Raw genomic sequence first — 16,538 nt, 5'->3', positions numbered from 1 at the left:
TTCAGTTGGCCATTGTCTGCCCCCGTGAAGGTTAGAGCAACATGTCTACTATTTGCCATTCCGAATTGACGGTAATACACAGTAAAACTAAAGCCCCTCATGCTTTAAGCAACATGATGAAAGTTGATATGTAACAGTCAATAAGATTCAAGACTTGGTCCGGTAGATATACTGTTTGCCAACCAATTCCTTTATTGAAAGCATTCATGATAGACAAATATACGATGACCACATCGGTTGACTGGCTCCCATAAAGCGGAAAAGGACATCTCGAATTCAATGAACAAAAGCAATGGAAGAATGAAAGCATCCGACATGAGGCGGAAGACGGGATGAGTGCCAACATTATTATCCCAGCTGGGATAGGAGGAAATCACTGGCATCGCCAGTATCAGAAAGATATGAGAAATGCGGCGGTGCCACAATCAGTGTCCCAAGGCAGACCAGGTCTCCCACAGCGCAATAGACCTTCACTTTCTCTTTGGGGAAGTTTGCAATCTGGCCCCTCTCTTGGGCGTTGCGTGTGTATCCGAACAGGACAACACCTTTGATCTTGTCCTGCACATCTGCGGAAAGGCGCTTAATGGCCCCATTCATGACCGCTGTTCCTTGGCTGGAGATAACGTCAGCATGACTGGAACATGTATCAAACAGTCCAGACGCACCTGTAACCACCGGCAACAATCTGAGTGTCGGGGCACTTGGAAACGGCTTGCTCAAAGAGTCCTTGTGCCTCCGCGATTGCGGCTTGGGATGTTCCCTCAGGAAGAGCATTTGATGGGAGATCCGCTGTATATCTGGGTCCCACGCCCTGGCAAGCGACATCGCCCGATCTGGCTGACTTCAACAGATTGCAGACCGCAGGACCCGTTGAAATGCCCTACATGTGTGAGTATCTTCACGTAAAACGGAGGGCACTCAAACTCACCAGGAGGCCTGGCTCCGTGGAAGCCCTGGCAAAGATAAAGGTAATGGGCTTGCAAGGGCCATCCCGCAGCTCATTCCCACCAGTCACTGATCAGGATAGTCAGCATGCGTGCCGCAGAGGGGGTTTATTCTCTAACATACGCTGGCGTTCCTGGAGGTCCACTGGGCTTGCCACTGCAGTCGCAGCCAGTGCAATCACTATGTTGCGGAGATGCATAATGAGGAAACGGTTTTAGAAAGCAGGCTGTGTCTGTGAAGTTCGAGTGCGATGCAGTTTGTATCGACGTTCTTCTTGGGATAAAGCAGCCATCTTTATAGTGATTGCATTGTTCACAGCATCCAGCATTTATGCCTCGGTATATTTCCCAGTCTGATATTCATATAGTGCCTAGCCTTTGTTGGCAGACACCGTGCGCAAACATCTGTGAACGGGATAGGTCAACTGCAGTCGCAAGCTGGGATCCCAGTGAGACAGATGATTTTCTCCCAGCTGCCGAGAATTGTACGTTCGTCTTTTGGCCTATAAGATCCATTATCAGAAACAAAGTACCGAGGAAGACGCGTTAAAGTTTCTTGGATTGGGTCTCTTAATTAGCCTGATCAGCATCTATAGGCGGAGATCTGGGGTCCCCGGTGGATCTCTCAATTTAAATTAATCTAGTTTTCCATGAAGAACTATCACACACTACACGCAGAGCACCCTTGTCCTGACTTCCATATCGGATGGTGGTCCGTACCTCAATGAGGATAGTGAGTGCCTAGGGTGTTTCTGATATTGTCAGAAGCGGGGTCTCATATTGTGATCTGGTAAGCATCGTCATGCATCCTTGGGGAACAGGGTCTCTGCCAGGCCAGATGGCATATTCGGTCTTCAGATGAGGGTAAACAGTTGTGTTTTGGGAATGCGTCACTGGTTGTTGAAAGGTTGCAAATTCCACGTTCATATTACAATCTCCTCTAACCTTCAGAGCCAGTGGTATAAGTCTTCATAGTAGTTGGTACGGTGGTTGCTTTTTCGTGGCTTCTGCACTCCGCAATGCCCGACTTGAGGATATAGCGGGGTAGCAGCCCAGGAAGGACATGCAGAAGACTAGCGCTTATTAGATCCTGTGGTCTATTTTACCGTGTGGATTACAGGGCAGTAGTAGTAGAGAGTCTAAGTCTCGTGACTTCTTTATATTCTAGGGTCTGGAAAGGAAGATATTACCAACCGCATTAGAACCACAGTGGGAAGTTGAACAACAGAAGACTGGGGTAGATAAATATATGTCGATACCAGTAGTACTCTCAACACGTCGCATGTTAAAAACTCTCGAGTAGTACCCAAGAGGCCTTTTCCGTCAGTAGAATTCCACCTAATCATGTAGCAAAAGTTTCTAGCGTCTTATCATTGTCTTGTTGTTGAGACTTTGTTCCTATTGCCAGCTCTGTTTGGTTAGGAGGATGGTACAACCTCAGGCTGCAAGGCAGCAATCGCCACCTTAGGCTTCCAACCACGGATCATCTTTGTTCCGGGTCCATTTCAGTTCTTCAAGGATTGTGGTCTGTTTTTGTTTATGGACCCTGTGCTATAACGGCCTCACAGCATTGTATTCGGCTCCCTGGCTCTTTTGACTGTATGCAGCGAACAATCTGCAAATATCAAAGCAATCCGTTTTCACTTGATCGCGCTGTTGTCGCTCTGCCCTTCTCCTTCAAAACATGGCATAAATAGATAACCTGCCACTGCGGAAGACTTAACATGATAGGATCCTCACCGTTCTGCAACTCTGCAGAAATGTCTCGGCTCACACATTCCATCAAACAAACGTAGATGCCTCATAGCTCGAGTCAAGTTGAAGATACCCCCTAGTCGTATCTTGGAGTTTCACGGGTTGGCACAGCTGAGGGGTGCGTGCGCTACAAAAGAAGATCTGTCATTGGCGGTTGAATTAAGAAAAGATACTGTTGAAAAGCTACAAGTATTTGACCCACGTGGTAGTACTTCGTAGGCGGGATAGTACCGATATAGCTTATGATCTATTTCTGGGAGACGAGTCTATATGGTACTACGTGACTACAATGACGTGGTAGGAGTACTAATGACACAAGATCCAGATAGAAACAAAGCTCACCTCATATAGGGCCCGTGCAACTGTGTATCTGAAAGTAGAGGAACCGACAAGCCAGAGCAGTGAATTGATAATGATTCTACGCCCGCACATGATTCAGGCTCTGGAGGCATGTATCATGAGGAAGATTGACATATTCGAAGTTCAACACGGCATGCAGTTTTTATATTACCTATGATGGATCTTGGCTAAAGTGAGGCGATACAAAAACAATCGAACCATATATGCACGTGGTTTTCTCAGCGTTGGTCTATCCCGTTAACCTGCCCTTCCCATCATAACCAGCCCTAATATCGAACAATTCTTGACAAGCGCGAGATCGAACCGGGAATCAGAGGCAGTGAAGAAGGCGAGCCGGGCATAAAACAGGTGCACGGTAGCACATTGAGAGTCGTTCCTTAGTGCTATAGAAATGCATTAGCCTGACTCTCATGAAAGCATCAAAGTTCACAGGACATGGTTACTTACGCTGCAGGAAGAGCAGGAGCAGCTAGAGCAGTTACCGCTGCAGCAGTTGCAAGAGCAGGGAGACATTTTGATGAATTGGAAAGTTTTGAGAGGTTTCTCGAAGTGATTTTGTAACTTGAATTGAAGGCTTTGATGTTTGTGTGCGATGATTGAATGCGATGATGGAAGAAACTGGACTCTCGACGGCAGAAATGTCCTATTTATACCTTTGAAGGTCTTGCTTCCGAGGCCTGTGCAGAGTGAGATAAAATGAGCTTTACCCGCCAGAACCGCCGAAATGGCATTGGGGCATCGGGATAGCGCATCAGCCGACGGAAGCACTAGGCTTTCATGGCGGCGTGGGGGGAAGAGGCGACTCTCCAAGCCTCATGGTCAGTGTTTTCATCATACAGTGGCATGTTGTGGAGTTGGATCAGGTAGACTGTGACAGGGATGGTATAGCCTGACATTTCCAGCCGACGTAGGTAAGTTTCAAGGCACCATGGTTAGCCCCACTCCGTGTAGGTAGTATACGTGAGTAGTGCGCTTTCCAGTGTCGACGAGTGTAGGCCGACATCGCTTATACTGGGATCCCAACGTGCATCCTAGACTGCTCAAAGCAGATACAAAAGCCAAAACCAAAAGAAAGAATCCAAGAGAGCTGATCAAGTCCTTGAGATGACACTCTTATACGCAAATACAGATGAGGACCTTGGGAATTTGAGCACCTTGGGAGCACTCGCGTGGGTCGTAAGAACCCCCTATTTCCTATTTTTCACTATCCTGAGTGTGTCCTCTAATGCAATCTTTTACTTTCCTACCAGGTGGCCTAGCACTTACAGAGAAACGCACTAAAGGGGGCAAACTAAAAAAAATTTCTGTTCCCGTCGGATTATAGGCATTGCCCAGATTCGGAGAGATTCGCAGCACCCACAGGAGAATACTTATCACCCACGCGGGCAGCTGCTAAAATCGCGCATCTCACGATTCAGCTAGTAAGGGGATTAAGGCCCAATGGGATAGGTCGTCGTCGTCGTTTATCTGCCCCCACCAGTAGGTCAAAGCAACACAACCTCAAAAATCCTCCACTCAACAGGGAAAGAGTCGGAGCTGCTTACGCGCTTGCCTGATCAGTACAGGTGCTGTTGATAGAAATGACAAATGTATATCTGGTGTGATGCCCCCGTGGTGAGATCCTGATCATTCTTTGATCCACCAGAAGATTGGTATTGGCCCAAGCCAGGCATGACTTACTGCGGCAGCGTCGGTAATCTTCCCTAAGAAGGCACCCGGTTCGCTACGAGCCGATTAGTTTCATGTAGCCAAGCGTAAGAGATGGTCTAGTCAGCGTTATTAGACACAGTCTGTTCCTAGGTTTCCTGCGGACAAAGACTTCCCGTCACCTGTGAAAGCAAGTGTGCGACTAATTCCAGCGGGGTCCCACTTCAAAACGTAAGTCTAGACAGGACATTGAGTATGGCTGCCTGTAGCTCGTATGAAGTGCCGAATTTTCACGCGTAGTGGTATCTAGGGAAACCCGGCGTATGCATATGCACAAGCCTCTGCGCCAACTATATGAAGCTACGGCATCTCCGAACAAGCAAAGAGTGATTGGCAGCGTTCTTCGCAGCCCCCACGCTCCTAGAAATAAGGATATGCAAGGCTATTACATATTTCCAACATAGAGAAGGCGATTCCGGTCAGCTGTAACAATGAGCATGGCATTTGACGCATATCTGCCTCGTGGTAGCCCACGCATATGAACTGGTAAAGGAGTACCTCCACAGTGTAGCCTTCCCTCGTGCCCTTTACAACACTGCTGGGTCGCGAACCTTATGTACTCTGTCAGGTGTGACAATAATAGACTTATGCCTTTGGATGCCTGCATGGATTAGCTTGTCCATACCTTCCTTGAGGGAGCTTTAGTAAACTCTTGGCATTTATTTGATTTGCTTATCTGTTTTCTGTTTTCTGTTTTCTTGGCTGATCACTGCCTACTGGACTTCCTGTTAAATAGAGGTTAACTACTCTAAGGCTTTCTCTACACTGCGTAATATGGGATTGCCCCTTGCTTCATCCGCTTCGTTTTCTTCCACAACTCCGAGTTTCTTGCGTCAATGATTCCCGGAATTAAGATGTAAATGGTGAAAGAAGCTGGCCCTAATTCTAATATGTATGCTACAAAATCTTACACATTATGTAGTTTGACAGATGATATATAATGGTTGTGTTCATGTAGCTGTACATAGAATTCCTTCCCATAGCCTAGGCGCAGCGTTAGCCACCACGCCAAGGCAAGGGCAGGCAAAATAAGAGTATTAAATCAGACACTTGAGATTCTAAAACACGATAACCTGATGGAAAATGCAGAGTAACTGCACAGCCACAGAAGGAAGACCTCGAGACTGGGCATCTGGACAATGCAGAACCGATTTCCTGCGCCACAATGCGATACATTTTCTAGGCCCACTTGCCAAGGAGTGCCATCAAACCCACTCCCCAAAGCATTGAAATCACCATGAACGCCAGTCGCTTGTTGTCCTGAGTACGATGGGGATCGAAGAGAAAATCGCGAGCCAGCAATTCGACCAACCCCGTGTAGATAAGGATACCAGCAGAGATGGCGTCCAGAACCCCCGAGACCACATTGGCGGTAAAGGAGCCTGCGTTGTAGGTGGTTCTGACTCCGAGTCCGATTGCGATGGAAATTGGTGTTGTCAAACCATAAAGCGTGCACAGAATCCAGGGCAACCAGCTGCCTTTGCGGAAGGGAATCGCTGACATGCGGGCACCAATACCTAATCCCTCAAAAGACTGGTGGAAGACTAGGACTGGGTACAGAGTGGAAAATTCTTCACCGGTAACACCGAGATTCAAGCCGATAATGACCGAGTGGAAGATGACACCGAACTCAAGGATTAGGAAAGCAGCAATCTGCTGCTTGAATGATCTCTCCGTCAGCGAGTCATTGACAGATTGCGATTCAAGCTGTGCTTCCTTCTCCACAGGGGCTTGGTTAGCCACAGCGGCAGTACGCGAGGTGTTGTCCGTTATGCTGGTCATGATAGGCTCCGGGTCCTCACGACAGATTCCGTACTTGACCTCCACATATCGCTCCGCCCCAAAGTCGAGAAGGAAGATTGCGATGAGAGAGGCAAGGACGATGGCTGGGCACCAAGAATAGTCCCCCCAGTGGCCGGTCATGCCGACGCAAGATGCCGGTCCTATTTCATCATACGCGGGATCCAAGAGATGGATAAAGGCCGTCGCCACAATGACACCTGCACCGAAGTACCGTGCGAAGAGGTAGACGTATAGAGGGATGTGAAGGCGAGGAACTCGTTTGGCCAGCACCGGGAAGAATGTAACAGCGCTTGAGATGATCAGAATCACAAAGATTGCCGATACACGAGCGCCTAAGCGCCCATCGTAGTCGTTTTCTGAGGCATTGAGGTAACAGATGATTTCTGCCGGGTCCGCGGTATCGAGATCGACGTTGTTGGGATTGAACGACATGGTGAAAGAGATTGAGTCTGTGAGGAAAATTCCAACGTGCTTCTTCTGGTTCGACTCGCGCCGGGATGCTGGGATTTATAGGGGAAAGTAGGACATCTTTGTGGGATACCTTGCGAGCCATGACTCCAATGGTGAGGCATTTGAACCACTGAAAGGAACCATGGAAGCCGAAATTACCACATTTTAGTCACCACATGGTGGCAAGCGATTCATAAGTGTCTGAGCCGGTGTGTGCCACCGTCAGGATTATTTCTTGACGGACCGTATTGGACAGGCAACTAGAGGCAGCTAAAGTTCATGCTACTACGTTCCTAACGAGTCGATAGCATCCTCGACCCGAAATTACATGGCATCTGGGTGGAGTTGTCTGATGATGCATCCCCATGCCCTGGTCCACCCTGGGAGCAAAGTGGATCTTTCGGGTAGTATCCGGACTGTCTGTTCGAATCGAAGTCCACGCGATATGAACATTTCCCCAGGGTCCCCAAAGTTGTTTCAGCTTCTCCACCCACCATTCCAAGTTGATTCTCGATTCGCTGGCTCTTTGTCTTTGCTTTGTACCAAGCAACTCTGGGCAGGAAACAAGCAAAAAGGCCAAGTCAAGGAAATACGAGTGTGGTAGTGTCGTTGAAGATTTGAAGTAGGCCCTTAACTACGGCTCGCAATTCGCAACGTACAGCCGTGGAGACGGATACGGAAAATGTCTGCGTGAACAATTTCTGCAGAAGCCCATAGACGGTAGAAAACATAATGAATCACGCACGACTGCGGTCCTCATTTTCTAGGGCCGGCTCAGGAGAGTCGAGATACTCGTTGACATATCACGAGCGACCTCTCGGCCGGGATTTCGTTAGCATGGTCGCGACAACCGCGACTAACATTTTATTTATGAAATACGAGGACGGAGCATACTCCACAGTGGTACTAGCTCACAGTGTCGCAGCCTGCAATAGTCCAGTTTGATTTCACATTCCATGGTTGAGGCAGGATATCCTTCCCTCACGATATTCTTATTCGTGGTCGAGCATTAGTAGCGATTCACCGGATAGACATGGTTCGCATGTGATGAAAGATAAGGAAGTCGAAGAGGATACAGGAAAGAAGCGGATGAAGGGGGTTGTTATCGTCGTGCTTGGGCGAATGTTGGGCACTCAGGCGATGAGGAGGCTGTTAGGGCTCAAGTTCCACAGGAGGCAATAAGTTGAGGGAATATAGACATCGGTGTCACATGACACACGGCCTGACAGGACAGGCTGTCAACTTAGGCGTCGAGATGAACTCATGCTTCTCTCACAGTTCGCTAAATCGATCGGAAGTATCAACAGATCCCGCGACATCACGACCTTATGTCCCCTACATTTCCCCTGTTCCCGTTATTGCCGCCTGAGATCCGACACTACATCTGGCACTTGTCTCTCACCCATGCCCGAGTGATTCGTATCTCGTGCGACCGGGGTATCCTTCCCAACTCGCGGCGATATGCTCGCTGCTTTCGCGCCGACTGCGCCAATCCACCTCAGCTACAAGTAAATACGGAGGCCCGTCATGTGGCCCTGCGGTGTTATGCACCTTACTTTCGGACTAAACATATGCCTCACTGCTGCATTTATCTAGCGCCAGACCAGGATGTCGTGCATCTGCATGAGGCGGTGTTGGCATACCTCAGCACGGCAGAGAGAGCGGCCCTCCGACGGCTGATAATTGACGTTCAGGATTACGGTTCCTTCGGTTCGTACTGGATGGATAGCCTGTGTAGCATGGACCGATTGCAGGAAATTGTGTTGGTGGTGTTGCCAGGCACCTCTACTCCCTATCGAGTATATGACCATCTGCCCGTGGCAGACGATGAGATTGTTTGGATGCTGAAGGCTGCCTTCGTTGAGGGTGTCAGGACTACCCCGGAGTGGGCGATGCCGCGCGTCAAAGTCATATCGCATGATGGAACCGCGATGGGGGATATCGTCGTAGAGGCGGATGATCTGGAGATATCTTAAGGCCGTAGGCCTTCCGGGAGAGCCGAAAGCGACTCTCCGTCCAAGCGAAGGGTGACGAAACGATCTGACAGCCCGTCCTGGAGGAAAGGTGGATAATCCTTGCTCGATGCGGAATAGGGACGCACGGGGCGCGAGTGCCAACGTCTCGCTGGAATGTGGGGACCGGATGCGGGACATGGAATATCTCTTGCGGACAGTGCCTTGCCCATCGATTGATCCTCACGTCTGGACTAAAGCTCTGTATCGGCCCTACTCGATTGATAACAATGAAGGTCATTATCGTTGGTGGTGGTATTGGTGGTCTCGCGACTGCGATTGGTTTGCGTCGTGCTGGCCATCAGGTCAAGGTAAGAGGAAAGCGGTTCCTGTCGATCATTTTAAAGACAGGCTAACCACCGGCTACGGGTCTGGCAGATCTTTGAACGATCTTCGTTCCTCCACGAAATTGGTGCAGCTATCAACATCTGCCCAAATGCCGCTCGGGTTCTCTCACACTGGGGATTCAATGTTGAACTAGCCCGCATGGTAACCGCACGGCAGTCTATTGTAGCACTCGGAAGCTCACTCAAACCATTGGCGGAAGTGGATTGCTCAAAGTGTGAGGAAGTGTATGGTGCACCGTGGCTGCTGGCCCATCGAGTCGACCTACATTCGGAGTTACGCCGTCTGGCTACAACTCCGGAGGGACCCGGATTACCGGCAGACATCGTCTTGAACTCAAAGGTCGTTGGATATGACGCTTCGGAGGGATATGTAACGCTGGCGGACGGGTCTGTGCATGGGGCGGATCTCATCGTCGCAGCGGACGGAGTCCATACGTCCGCTATCCAACATGTCAATGGCCGTGCAACACGACCAGTTTCTACCGGCTCAGCAGTGTTTCGGTTCCTACTCTCGACCGAGGATTTGCCAGATGATCCTAATATAGAGCCACACTTCGGTGATGGTCTTTTGCGGATTATGGCTGCGGAGGGTGTGAGGCGGTTGGTTTGGTATCCATGTGCTAAGTAGGACTGCCTTTGGCTTGCCCGTCCGGCATCATTTCATGCATCAACTGATGGCATTGCGCAGTAACTCAGTGCAGAACTTCGTGGGAATACATCCAGATCAATATACAAACGGCGACGAACAAGAATGTCAGTCTTTTTTTCTTTCTTTCTTTTTTTTTTTTTTTCATGTTTGCATTTTGTGCCCATTGTGACTGACGACCAAGTCATAGCCTGGGACCGGTCCGCCCATGTCAATGATGTGCTGGCGCAATACCACGACTTCCATCCCAGCATTTTGAACATTATCAAGTAACGTTAGGTGGCCACTCTTCCTTTTCATATGCTAACATGCCTCAAGGAAGGCGACCAATATCAAGCGGTGGCCACTTCTGTACCGGGAACCCGTGCCAACTTGGAGCTGTGACCGTCTAGTGCTTATTGGGGACGCAGCGCATCCTATGCTACCTCGTACGTTTTCCTGACTTAGGCCTGGAATGAAAGATCCTCCCTAACACTCGTGTTTTAGACCAGGGCCAAGGTGGGGCTCAGGCTATTGAGGATGCAGGCGCATTGAGTGAGATCTTCACTCAGTTGCCTGCCAAACCCACGGCAGATGAGATCCGTGACCGTCTCGCACTATTTGAAAGGGTTCGGATCAAGCGCGCGTCGGCGATACAGGTCACCTCCAATGTTGGACAGGACGAAGCGTGGAAAATCCGGGAACACGCACAGCAATACATGCCAGAAGGTGTTGATGTGCCCACGTCGCCAGCAGAATTCATGGAGCATAACTTCCGTTATGATGTTCTCGAGGATAGTCGGCAACAGCTCGAGGCTTTCTTGGGGAAGAGTTAGGATCAGAATGGTTGGCTTTCCGATTCACTAGGTGGACGTGAACACAATCGAGCCTGTTCTGCGTTGACTCAAAGTATATCCTGCAAGTTTCCTTCATATTAGTCGTGACCACTGAACGCCTTTGTGAGTGGGGAGGAGAAGAAGCACAAAAAACAAAAATTTATTTTTCTATGGACATAGAGTTTGTAGGCCGGTAGAATAGAATTTCAATGGCCACCGCGGGTGAGCGTTGGTTGATCACTTATATGTTGGATCTAGAAGACGATACCAACCCTCCATTGCCCCAAATATTCAAGGCCGTTAACCCTCCATCAACTAATAAATCACCCCCTGTGGCAAACACTGCATCCTTTGAACATAAGAACGCAACCGCGTTCGCAATGTCAGCCGTCGTCCCCATCCTCCCAGCAGGAGTGCGATCAATAGAGCTCCGAAGCATAGACGCCGCAGGCCCCTCCAGCTCCTCCTTCATCATAAAGGACTGCACCACCCCAGGACTGACTGAATTAATCCTGGCACCTTTCCTCGCCCACAAGGGTGCAGATGCCTGGACGCGCAGGATATTCCCTCGCTTGGAGATCGCGTACGCGCTCGTGCGGGACTGCTGGTCTGTCCTCGGGGTCTCCGAGTCAAAGATGCCTGGAGGGAAGTCGGGATGCTGCAGCAAGGTTTGCAATGGGGCCGTCGCCAGGTGTCGTTCGAAATCCGGGGAGAGTGAACCCTGAATGCGGTGTCCGGCTGCGCTGGCGATTGCGACTAAAGAAGTCCCGACGGTCGCGAAGTGGTAGAACACCTCGATCACATTCGCCGTGCCACGTAGGTTAACGTGGTATATTCGACTGGGAGGAGCTTGATTCATGGCCACGCCAGCGGTGTGCGCGACCACTCTGATCGCGCCCAGCCCAGCGGCATGTAACGCGAGCCTCTTGACCGCGCTGATATCAGCTACATCTGTTTGAACGCCTTCGACGTGGTGGCCTTCGTCACGAAGGGTTTGGACCGCCCTCTCGAGGGCGTCTTGTGAATAGTCGGCCAGGACGATGTGGCAGCCGCTGCCCAGGCGGCGCGCAATGGCAATGCCCATGCCTCCACAGCCGGTCACGATCACCACGTCCTTCTCAGGGGCCATTGTGGGTGAAAACAAGGTGTAGAACGTACGAGGTAGCGAATCTGTCAAAGTGATAGCAGTCAACCGCTTGAGACACCCGGCACTGAGCAGCGCCTACCTTTCCACGTGTACTTTATACGCCCTGAGAACACGTGGGGTCCAAAAGTGCTCTGCTGCTATATATAACGTTGGCTGCAAAGCAGTGGATGTCATTGGTATGGAAGAAGACGGTAGACCCACTGACACACGTCAGATCTCCTTCGATATCACTTCTCTAGGAATGGTGGTCAGCTTAGGAGTAAGAAAAACAAGGATGCGGCTTACACACATACCACTTACAATCTAGTCGGCGCGAGGATGAGTTCCATGGCATCCTCCAAAGTCCCAGATACCCTCCGACCGATATACCCACACAGCCGTGCAAAGGGGAAGAAGTCCAGGTGAATGCGAGGTGGGTATTTGACAGGCTTTTTTGTCTCCATATACCAAAAACGGGGGTCTATCGAACTAAGAGTGACATGGCGGGTTCGCCGTTCTATATTACATATGATACATGATTCATTTCCATTTCCACTCCGAGTTGCGATGGATGAAATAGTCCTTGCTCTGAATCGCCTTGCGAATGCCCCAAAGCCCACCCAGGGGCCAGATGTCGCGCAGTTTGCGACTCCACGACTCGCTGCGCTCCCTCCGATCCGCCTCAACATCGATGCGCACTTTATCATACACACTGGGGAGGGTCTCCGCCCGATACTTCCGTCGCAAGCCCTCATACCAGTCGCGATCGTACATCTTCCAAAACTCCTCCTGGCTATAATAGGTGTGGGCATAGAACCACTTCATGCCACCCAACTCCCGTAATCGCCGTTCCAAGTCTCGATTGGCGGCGACAAACGTGTCCGGATCCTTGGGTCCGAAACCCCACACGCCAATGTTCAACATCTGGCCAGGCGTGAAGCCCTCACTCTCACCCTTGACCGTGGTCTCATGCGGATGGAACGTCGGCGCTGGGCTTTGCTTCAGCGGACACAGCCACAACGGCCAAATGCCCAACTTCTCACTGGTATAATTGATGAAGGACTCGGCTGTGGCGTACGGCAGCGCCAGATCCTGAATCATGTACCGACTCGACTCCCCGCTGGCATGCAGCGCCTTGTACAGCATCCGGGTGTGTAAGAAGTCGTCCAGCCACCAGCGCGTGAGTCGGTTGAAGGGGAAATGGAAGTACTGGAATGCCGACCGTCCCACCCAGAAGCCGGCGCGATCATAGCGGAAGAGATACTCGGCCAGCGGGATATAATCCGAGACAGGGCCCTGAGCCGCTCGTGTCTTCTCCTGCACATGGAGATAGTACCACGGGTCCCAGGCATGACTGAACGTCTGCACCTGCGCCGCGGAGGGCATCTCGTCCGTCATCTCGCCCGCGACCACCACCCCGTGTTCCGGCCCGTATACGATCCCATCGACATAGTGATTCCGGTCGTTTAGCGTATGTTCGTGTACCGAGTGAACGGACTCCTTCACACTCCGCTGTGGATGATATGTGGCCTTGACGAATTTCTTCGCCTCGATCAATTGCAGCTCAATCAGGGTGGTGACGCCTAAACTGCCCACCGCACCGGCGGCGCCGTGGAAGAGATCTGTGTTTTCACTCTCCGACGCCTTCACCACACTGCCATCGGCCAGGACCATCTCCACCGAATGGATCGTCTTGTCAAAAAACCCATATTTGAAGCTGGAACTTTCTCCGGCCGTGCCCGCAAAGCCGCCGCCAGTGGTGATCCCCGGGAACTCCATCACGACCGGCGGCACCAGTCCGTATTTCATAGTGGCCTCCACCAGTCGGTCCATGGGCACATTGGGCTCGACGAGGGCCCTTCGCGTGGTGGGATCAACGTGTAATACATTGCGGAGGTCGCCAATATCGACTTCGCGGTCTCGGCGGATCGGTCGCGTGCTGTTGGTCGAGCCGTGGTTGATTCGAAAGGGTTCCTTGCGTTCGTAGAAACCCCGAATGCTGTTGGCGATCCGGGAAACCGCCGTCTTATGGCGTGCCAGCCCCATGGCGGAGGAATTGTGCTGGTGGTGGTGGTGATGGTGGTGGTCGCACTTCTTGTCTGGAAGGTTAATTGATGGTCACGTTTTCCCGTCTCAATAGCTTTGACCTGCGGGCTCGGGGAAAGTCGGGGAGCACTCGGGACCACCCGGAAGGAATACCTGAAGCACATCACAGCCAAGTCTATACGTCTATACGTCTATGCATACATCCATCCCATATGTCTACATACTTCAGTCATTGATGTGCGTTTCCACGTCGTAATATCCGTATAACTGGTATGTATTGTTTGACAATAGTGATGATTTATTCATTTCTCGCAACAATGCCATCCAACCTAGAACCGTTTCTATCCTCCGTAGGGTTATGCTTCTCACGCCCAAGATATTCTGTATGGTGATTATTCCTAGTGGCTAGGTGGTCACTGGGTAGCCACAATTTAGAAACGAAGTTCATATTAAGGAACTGTCAATCTAAGTTGTGGATGGTGTGGTGTACCCTTTGTAATTCGAAGAGGTCTAAGATTCTATTCAAGATACAATAAGAGGGCCAATTTCATACATGAGACAAATACAAGACCCATTCCGTAGCCACATTATACGTCTCGGCTCAAGAGACTCCCTTCTCAAGCATCAACCTGTTCTACCTGCTTTCGTTTGAACCTAAACATTTGAATCATTTCGGTCCAGAACCCCGGGGCGGGACTGGTGAACGTGGCTTCGTAGGAGTCCACAATCGGTCGGTCCCAAACCAAGTCGACATCCTTCGGCTGGAGGATCTTTGTCCGGTGAGCGAACTTCCATCCGAAATACAAAATGGGCGCGAGGATCTGCATGGTGTAATTCTGGAAGAAAACCTCCACACTCCATGGCGCGAACGCGGTATATCCGTAGAAGAGCAAGACCAGGACCATACACACCGCACCGATGTAGGAGCAGTAAGGCTGGAAATAGCCGTAGTACGGAAAGCTCTTTCGATCAATGCCTTGCGCGTTGCATGCCCGGTAGAACTGGATGTATGTGATACATACGACCAGATAGTCAATGAGGGCACCGGCTGTAACCAAGTTGACTAACCACGTCAAGACTTGTGCCGAGTTGTCCGATAGTTGCAGGAAGGACAGGAACGGAAAACAGATGACGATGAGGAAAGCGTAGATCGGGACACCATTCTTCGTCTTGCTCAAGATTTTCGGGGCCCGTCCGTCGAGGGACAAACCGTAGAGGGAACGAGTGGCGCAGTAGGTGAGAGTGTTACCGGCGGAGAAGACGGAAGTGATGAGCAGGGCATTGACGATGTCGGGCAAAATGGTGATCTTCAAGTTCGACATGGCGATGACATAGGGAGACGCACCACCTCCCTTCTCACTGCTCTCCCCAGCAAGAATGGCTTGCAGCGTCGGGTCGTTCCACGGGATGACGATTCCGACACACAGGGCACCGAGGGCAAAGAATAAGATAAACCGCCAATAGATGGTCTTAAAGGCGGCCTTGACAAAGATCCGAGGGCGCTTGGACTCGGCAGCGGCCATCGCGATATACTCGGGCCCCACAATGCAGAAAGCAGCAGACCAGATCGCCGCCAGGAAGCCCTCAAAACGACCGAGGCTACCGGCCGTTCGATGCGTGGCGAAGGGGCCTGGATCGTTCCAATAGCGAAATCCGTACGCATCGTGAGCGGGGTTCCCCCCAACCATAGTCACGAAGGTAAAGAAAAAGAGCAGGAAGATCAGGAGGACCTTCCCGGAAGAGAGCCAGAACTCCGCCTCCCCGTACGCGGCGACGGCGAGAGCATTGATAGCACTATGGAATATTCAGCTTGGGTTCTCAGAGGGACTAATGAACCTATAAACATCACAAATGGGAGAATATGCGGCAGAGTACGTTACGAAAAGTCGCTTATGGGAAGTGTGGAAAGGCCGGGTAGGATAAGAAATAGTTGCTCTGGGGTCATACGCAAAAAGAACTATACACGCCGCACAGACTGCGGCGACCGGAATATCGTCTCGCCAGTAGCTGAGGATCAGGTTGATGGCGGTTATCTCGAAGGGGATCATGAGTGCTTCGTAGAGGAAGAAATTCCAGCCCACCATGAAACCGAGAGCGTCATCGACCCATTTGCCTGCGATCCGGATGAAGCCACCGGACACCGGATGGAGGACAATCATTTCGGAGAGACAATTGTTGATACATGCGAGCACACCACAGTACAGAACGTAGGCAATGAGCAGACTGGCTGGACCACCTGCTGCCAGGCCATTGCCGATGGTGACGAACAAGGCTGTCCCGATGGAGCCTCCAATGGCGATCAGTTGAATATGTCGGTTCTCGAGTCGCCGTTGAAGACCCTCCGTGCTGTCGATCTGGCCATCTTGGACATTTGCATCGACCAGCTGAGGATCCTCCTTCATCTTCAAGTCAAGATCGGGCTCCATGTTGTACGATGGTTGGTGTCGCACTGGGCAAGGGGCAAATCGGAAAGAATACAAGTGAGCAACCTAGTGATAGGTTGCATATCAATGAGGGATCTGGTTTT

At 50.9% G+C, this 16,538-nt stretch overlaps 8 protein-coding genes across 8 annotated transcripts; 2 read left to right on the top strand and 6 right to left on the bottom strand.

Moving 5' to 3' along the window:
* Nucleotides 1–346: 346 nt before the first annotated feature.
* Nucleotides 347–1,144, bottom strand: BDV38DRAFT_296010 (cutinase family protein; the record flags this gene model as incomplete). Its single annotated transcript, XM_032062835.1, has 4 exons — nt 347–613; nt 666–880; nt 929–1,014; nt 1,069–1,144. 4 exons carry the CDS (start codon nt 1,142–1,144, stop codon nt 349–351), a joined length of 642 nt encoding a protein of 213 aa, XP_031909683.1.
* Nucleotides 1,145–1,869: 725 nt separating this feature from the next.
* On the bottom strand, nt 1,870–2,258 carry BDV38DRAFT_257781 (uncharacterized protein). The gene is made up of 2 exons (XM_032055647.1): nt 2,139–2,258; nt 1,870–2,017 (listed from the first exon to the last, which is right to left on the bottom strand). Exons 1-2 carry the CDS (start codon nt 2,226–2,228, stop codon nt 1,892–1,894), a joined length of 216 nt encoding a protein of 71 aa, XP_031909682.1. The 5' UTR covers nt 2,229–2,258; the 3' UTR covers nt 1,870–1,891.
* Nucleotides 2,259–5,761: 3,503 nt separating this feature from the next.
* On the bottom strand, nt 5,762–7,174 carry BDV38DRAFT_182889 (Zinc/iron permease). The gene has a single exon (XM_032052110.1). It carries the CDS (start codon nt 6,999–7,001, stop codon nt 5,946–5,948), a length of 1,056 nt encoding a protein of 351 aa, XP_031909681.1. The 5' UTR covers nt 7,002–7,174; the 3' UTR covers nt 5,762–5,945.
* Nucleotides 7,175–8,175: 1,001 nt separating this feature from the next.
* BDV38DRAFT_182910 (2EXR domain-containing protein) lies at nt 8,176–9,256 on the top strand. Its single transcript, XM_032052114.1, has one exon. The coding sequence runs from the start codon at nt 8,348–8,350 to the stop codon at nt 8,993–8,995; it is 648 nt and encodes a 215-aa protein (XP_031909680.1). The 5' UTR covers nt 8,176–8,347; the 3' UTR covers nt 8,996–9,256.
* Nucleotides 9,257–9,261: 5 nt separating this feature from the next.
* Nucleotides 9,262–10,975, top strand: BDV38DRAFT_296007 (putative salicylate hydroxylase; the record flags this gene model as incomplete). The annotated part of the gene is made up of 6 exons (XM_032062834.1): nt 9,262–9,342; nt 9,383–10,002; nt 10,067–10,131; nt 10,215–10,293; nt 10,343–10,452; nt 10,511–10,975. The coding sequence occupies 6 exons, from the start codon at nt 9,262–9,264 to the stop codon at nt 10,837–10,839; spliced, it is 1,284 nt and encodes a 427-aa protein (XP_031909679.1). The 3' UTR covers nt 10,840–10,975.
* BDV38DRAFT_182893 (uncharacterized protein) lies at nt 10,961–12,237 on the bottom strand. The gene has a single exon (XM_032052111.1). The coding sequence runs from the start codon at nt 11,966–11,968 to the stop codon at nt 11,081–11,083; it is 888 nt and encodes a 295-aa protein (XP_031909678.1). The 5' UTR covers nt 11,969–12,237; the 3' UTR covers nt 10,961–11,080.
* On the bottom strand, nt 12,238–14,055 carry BDV38DRAFT_182894 (uncharacterized protein). The gene has a single exon (XM_032052112.1). It carries the CDS (start codon nt 14,009–14,011, stop codon nt 12,506–12,508), a length of 1,506 nt encoding a protein of 501 aa, XP_031909677.1. The 5' UTR covers nt 14,012–14,055; the 3' UTR covers nt 12,238–12,505.
* Nucleotides 14,056–14,628: 573 nt separating this feature from the next.
* BDV38DRAFT_296005 (amino acid permease/ SLC12A domain-containing protein) lies at nt 14,629–16,511 on the bottom strand (the record flags this gene model as incomplete). Its single annotated transcript, XM_032062833.1, has 2 exons — nt 15,959–16,511; nt 14,629–15,805 (listed from the first exon to the last, which is right to left on the bottom strand). Exons 1-2 carry the CDS (start codon nt 16,435–16,437, stop codon nt 14,629–14,631), a joined length of 1,656 nt encoding a protein of 551 aa, XP_031909676.1. The 5' UTR covers nt 16,438–16,511.
* Nucleotides 16,512–16,538: the final 27 nt, after the last annotated feature.

The sequence above is a fragment of the Aspergillus pseudotamarii genome (genome assembly GCF_009193445.1).
Source record: "Aspergillus pseudotamarii strain CBS 117625 unplaced genomic scaffold BDV38scaffold_64, whole genome shotgun sequence".
NCBI lineage: Eukaryota > Fungi > Ascomycota > Eurotiomycetes > Eurotiales > Aspergillaceae > Aspergillus > Aspergillus pseudotamarii.
Note: the sequence above shows the minus strand (reverse complement) of the source record. Positions and strands in the feature narration are given on the sequence as shown.

Excerpts from the sequence above, each read along its gene's own strand:
- BDV38DRAFT_257781 (XM_032055647.1), bottom strand. The coding sequence starts at position 2,228 with ATGCGACGTGTTGAGAGTACTACTGGTATCGACATATATTTATCTACC. Across the intron at positions 2,018-2,138 it reads CCCACTGTGGTTCTAATGCG|TCTTCTGCATGTCCTTCCTG; the intron begins GTTGGTAATATC and ends AATAAGCGCTAG.
- BDV38DRAFT_182889 (XM_032052110.1), bottom strand. The coding sequence starts at position 7,001 with ATGTCGTTCAATCCCAACAACGTCGATCTCGATACCGCGGACCCGGCA.
- BDV38DRAFT_182910 (XM_032052114.1), top strand. The coding sequence starts at position 8,348 with ATGTCCCCTACATTTCCCCTGTTCCCGTTATTGCCGCCTGAGATCCGA.
- BDV38DRAFT_182893 (XM_032052111.1), bottom strand. The coding sequence starts at position 11,968 with ATGGCCCCTGAGAAGGACGTGGTGATCGTGACCGGCTGTGGAGGCATG.
- BDV38DRAFT_182894 (XM_032052112.1), bottom strand. The coding sequence starts at position 14,011 with ATGGGGCTGGCACGCCATAAGACGGCGGTTTCCCGGATCGCCAACAGC.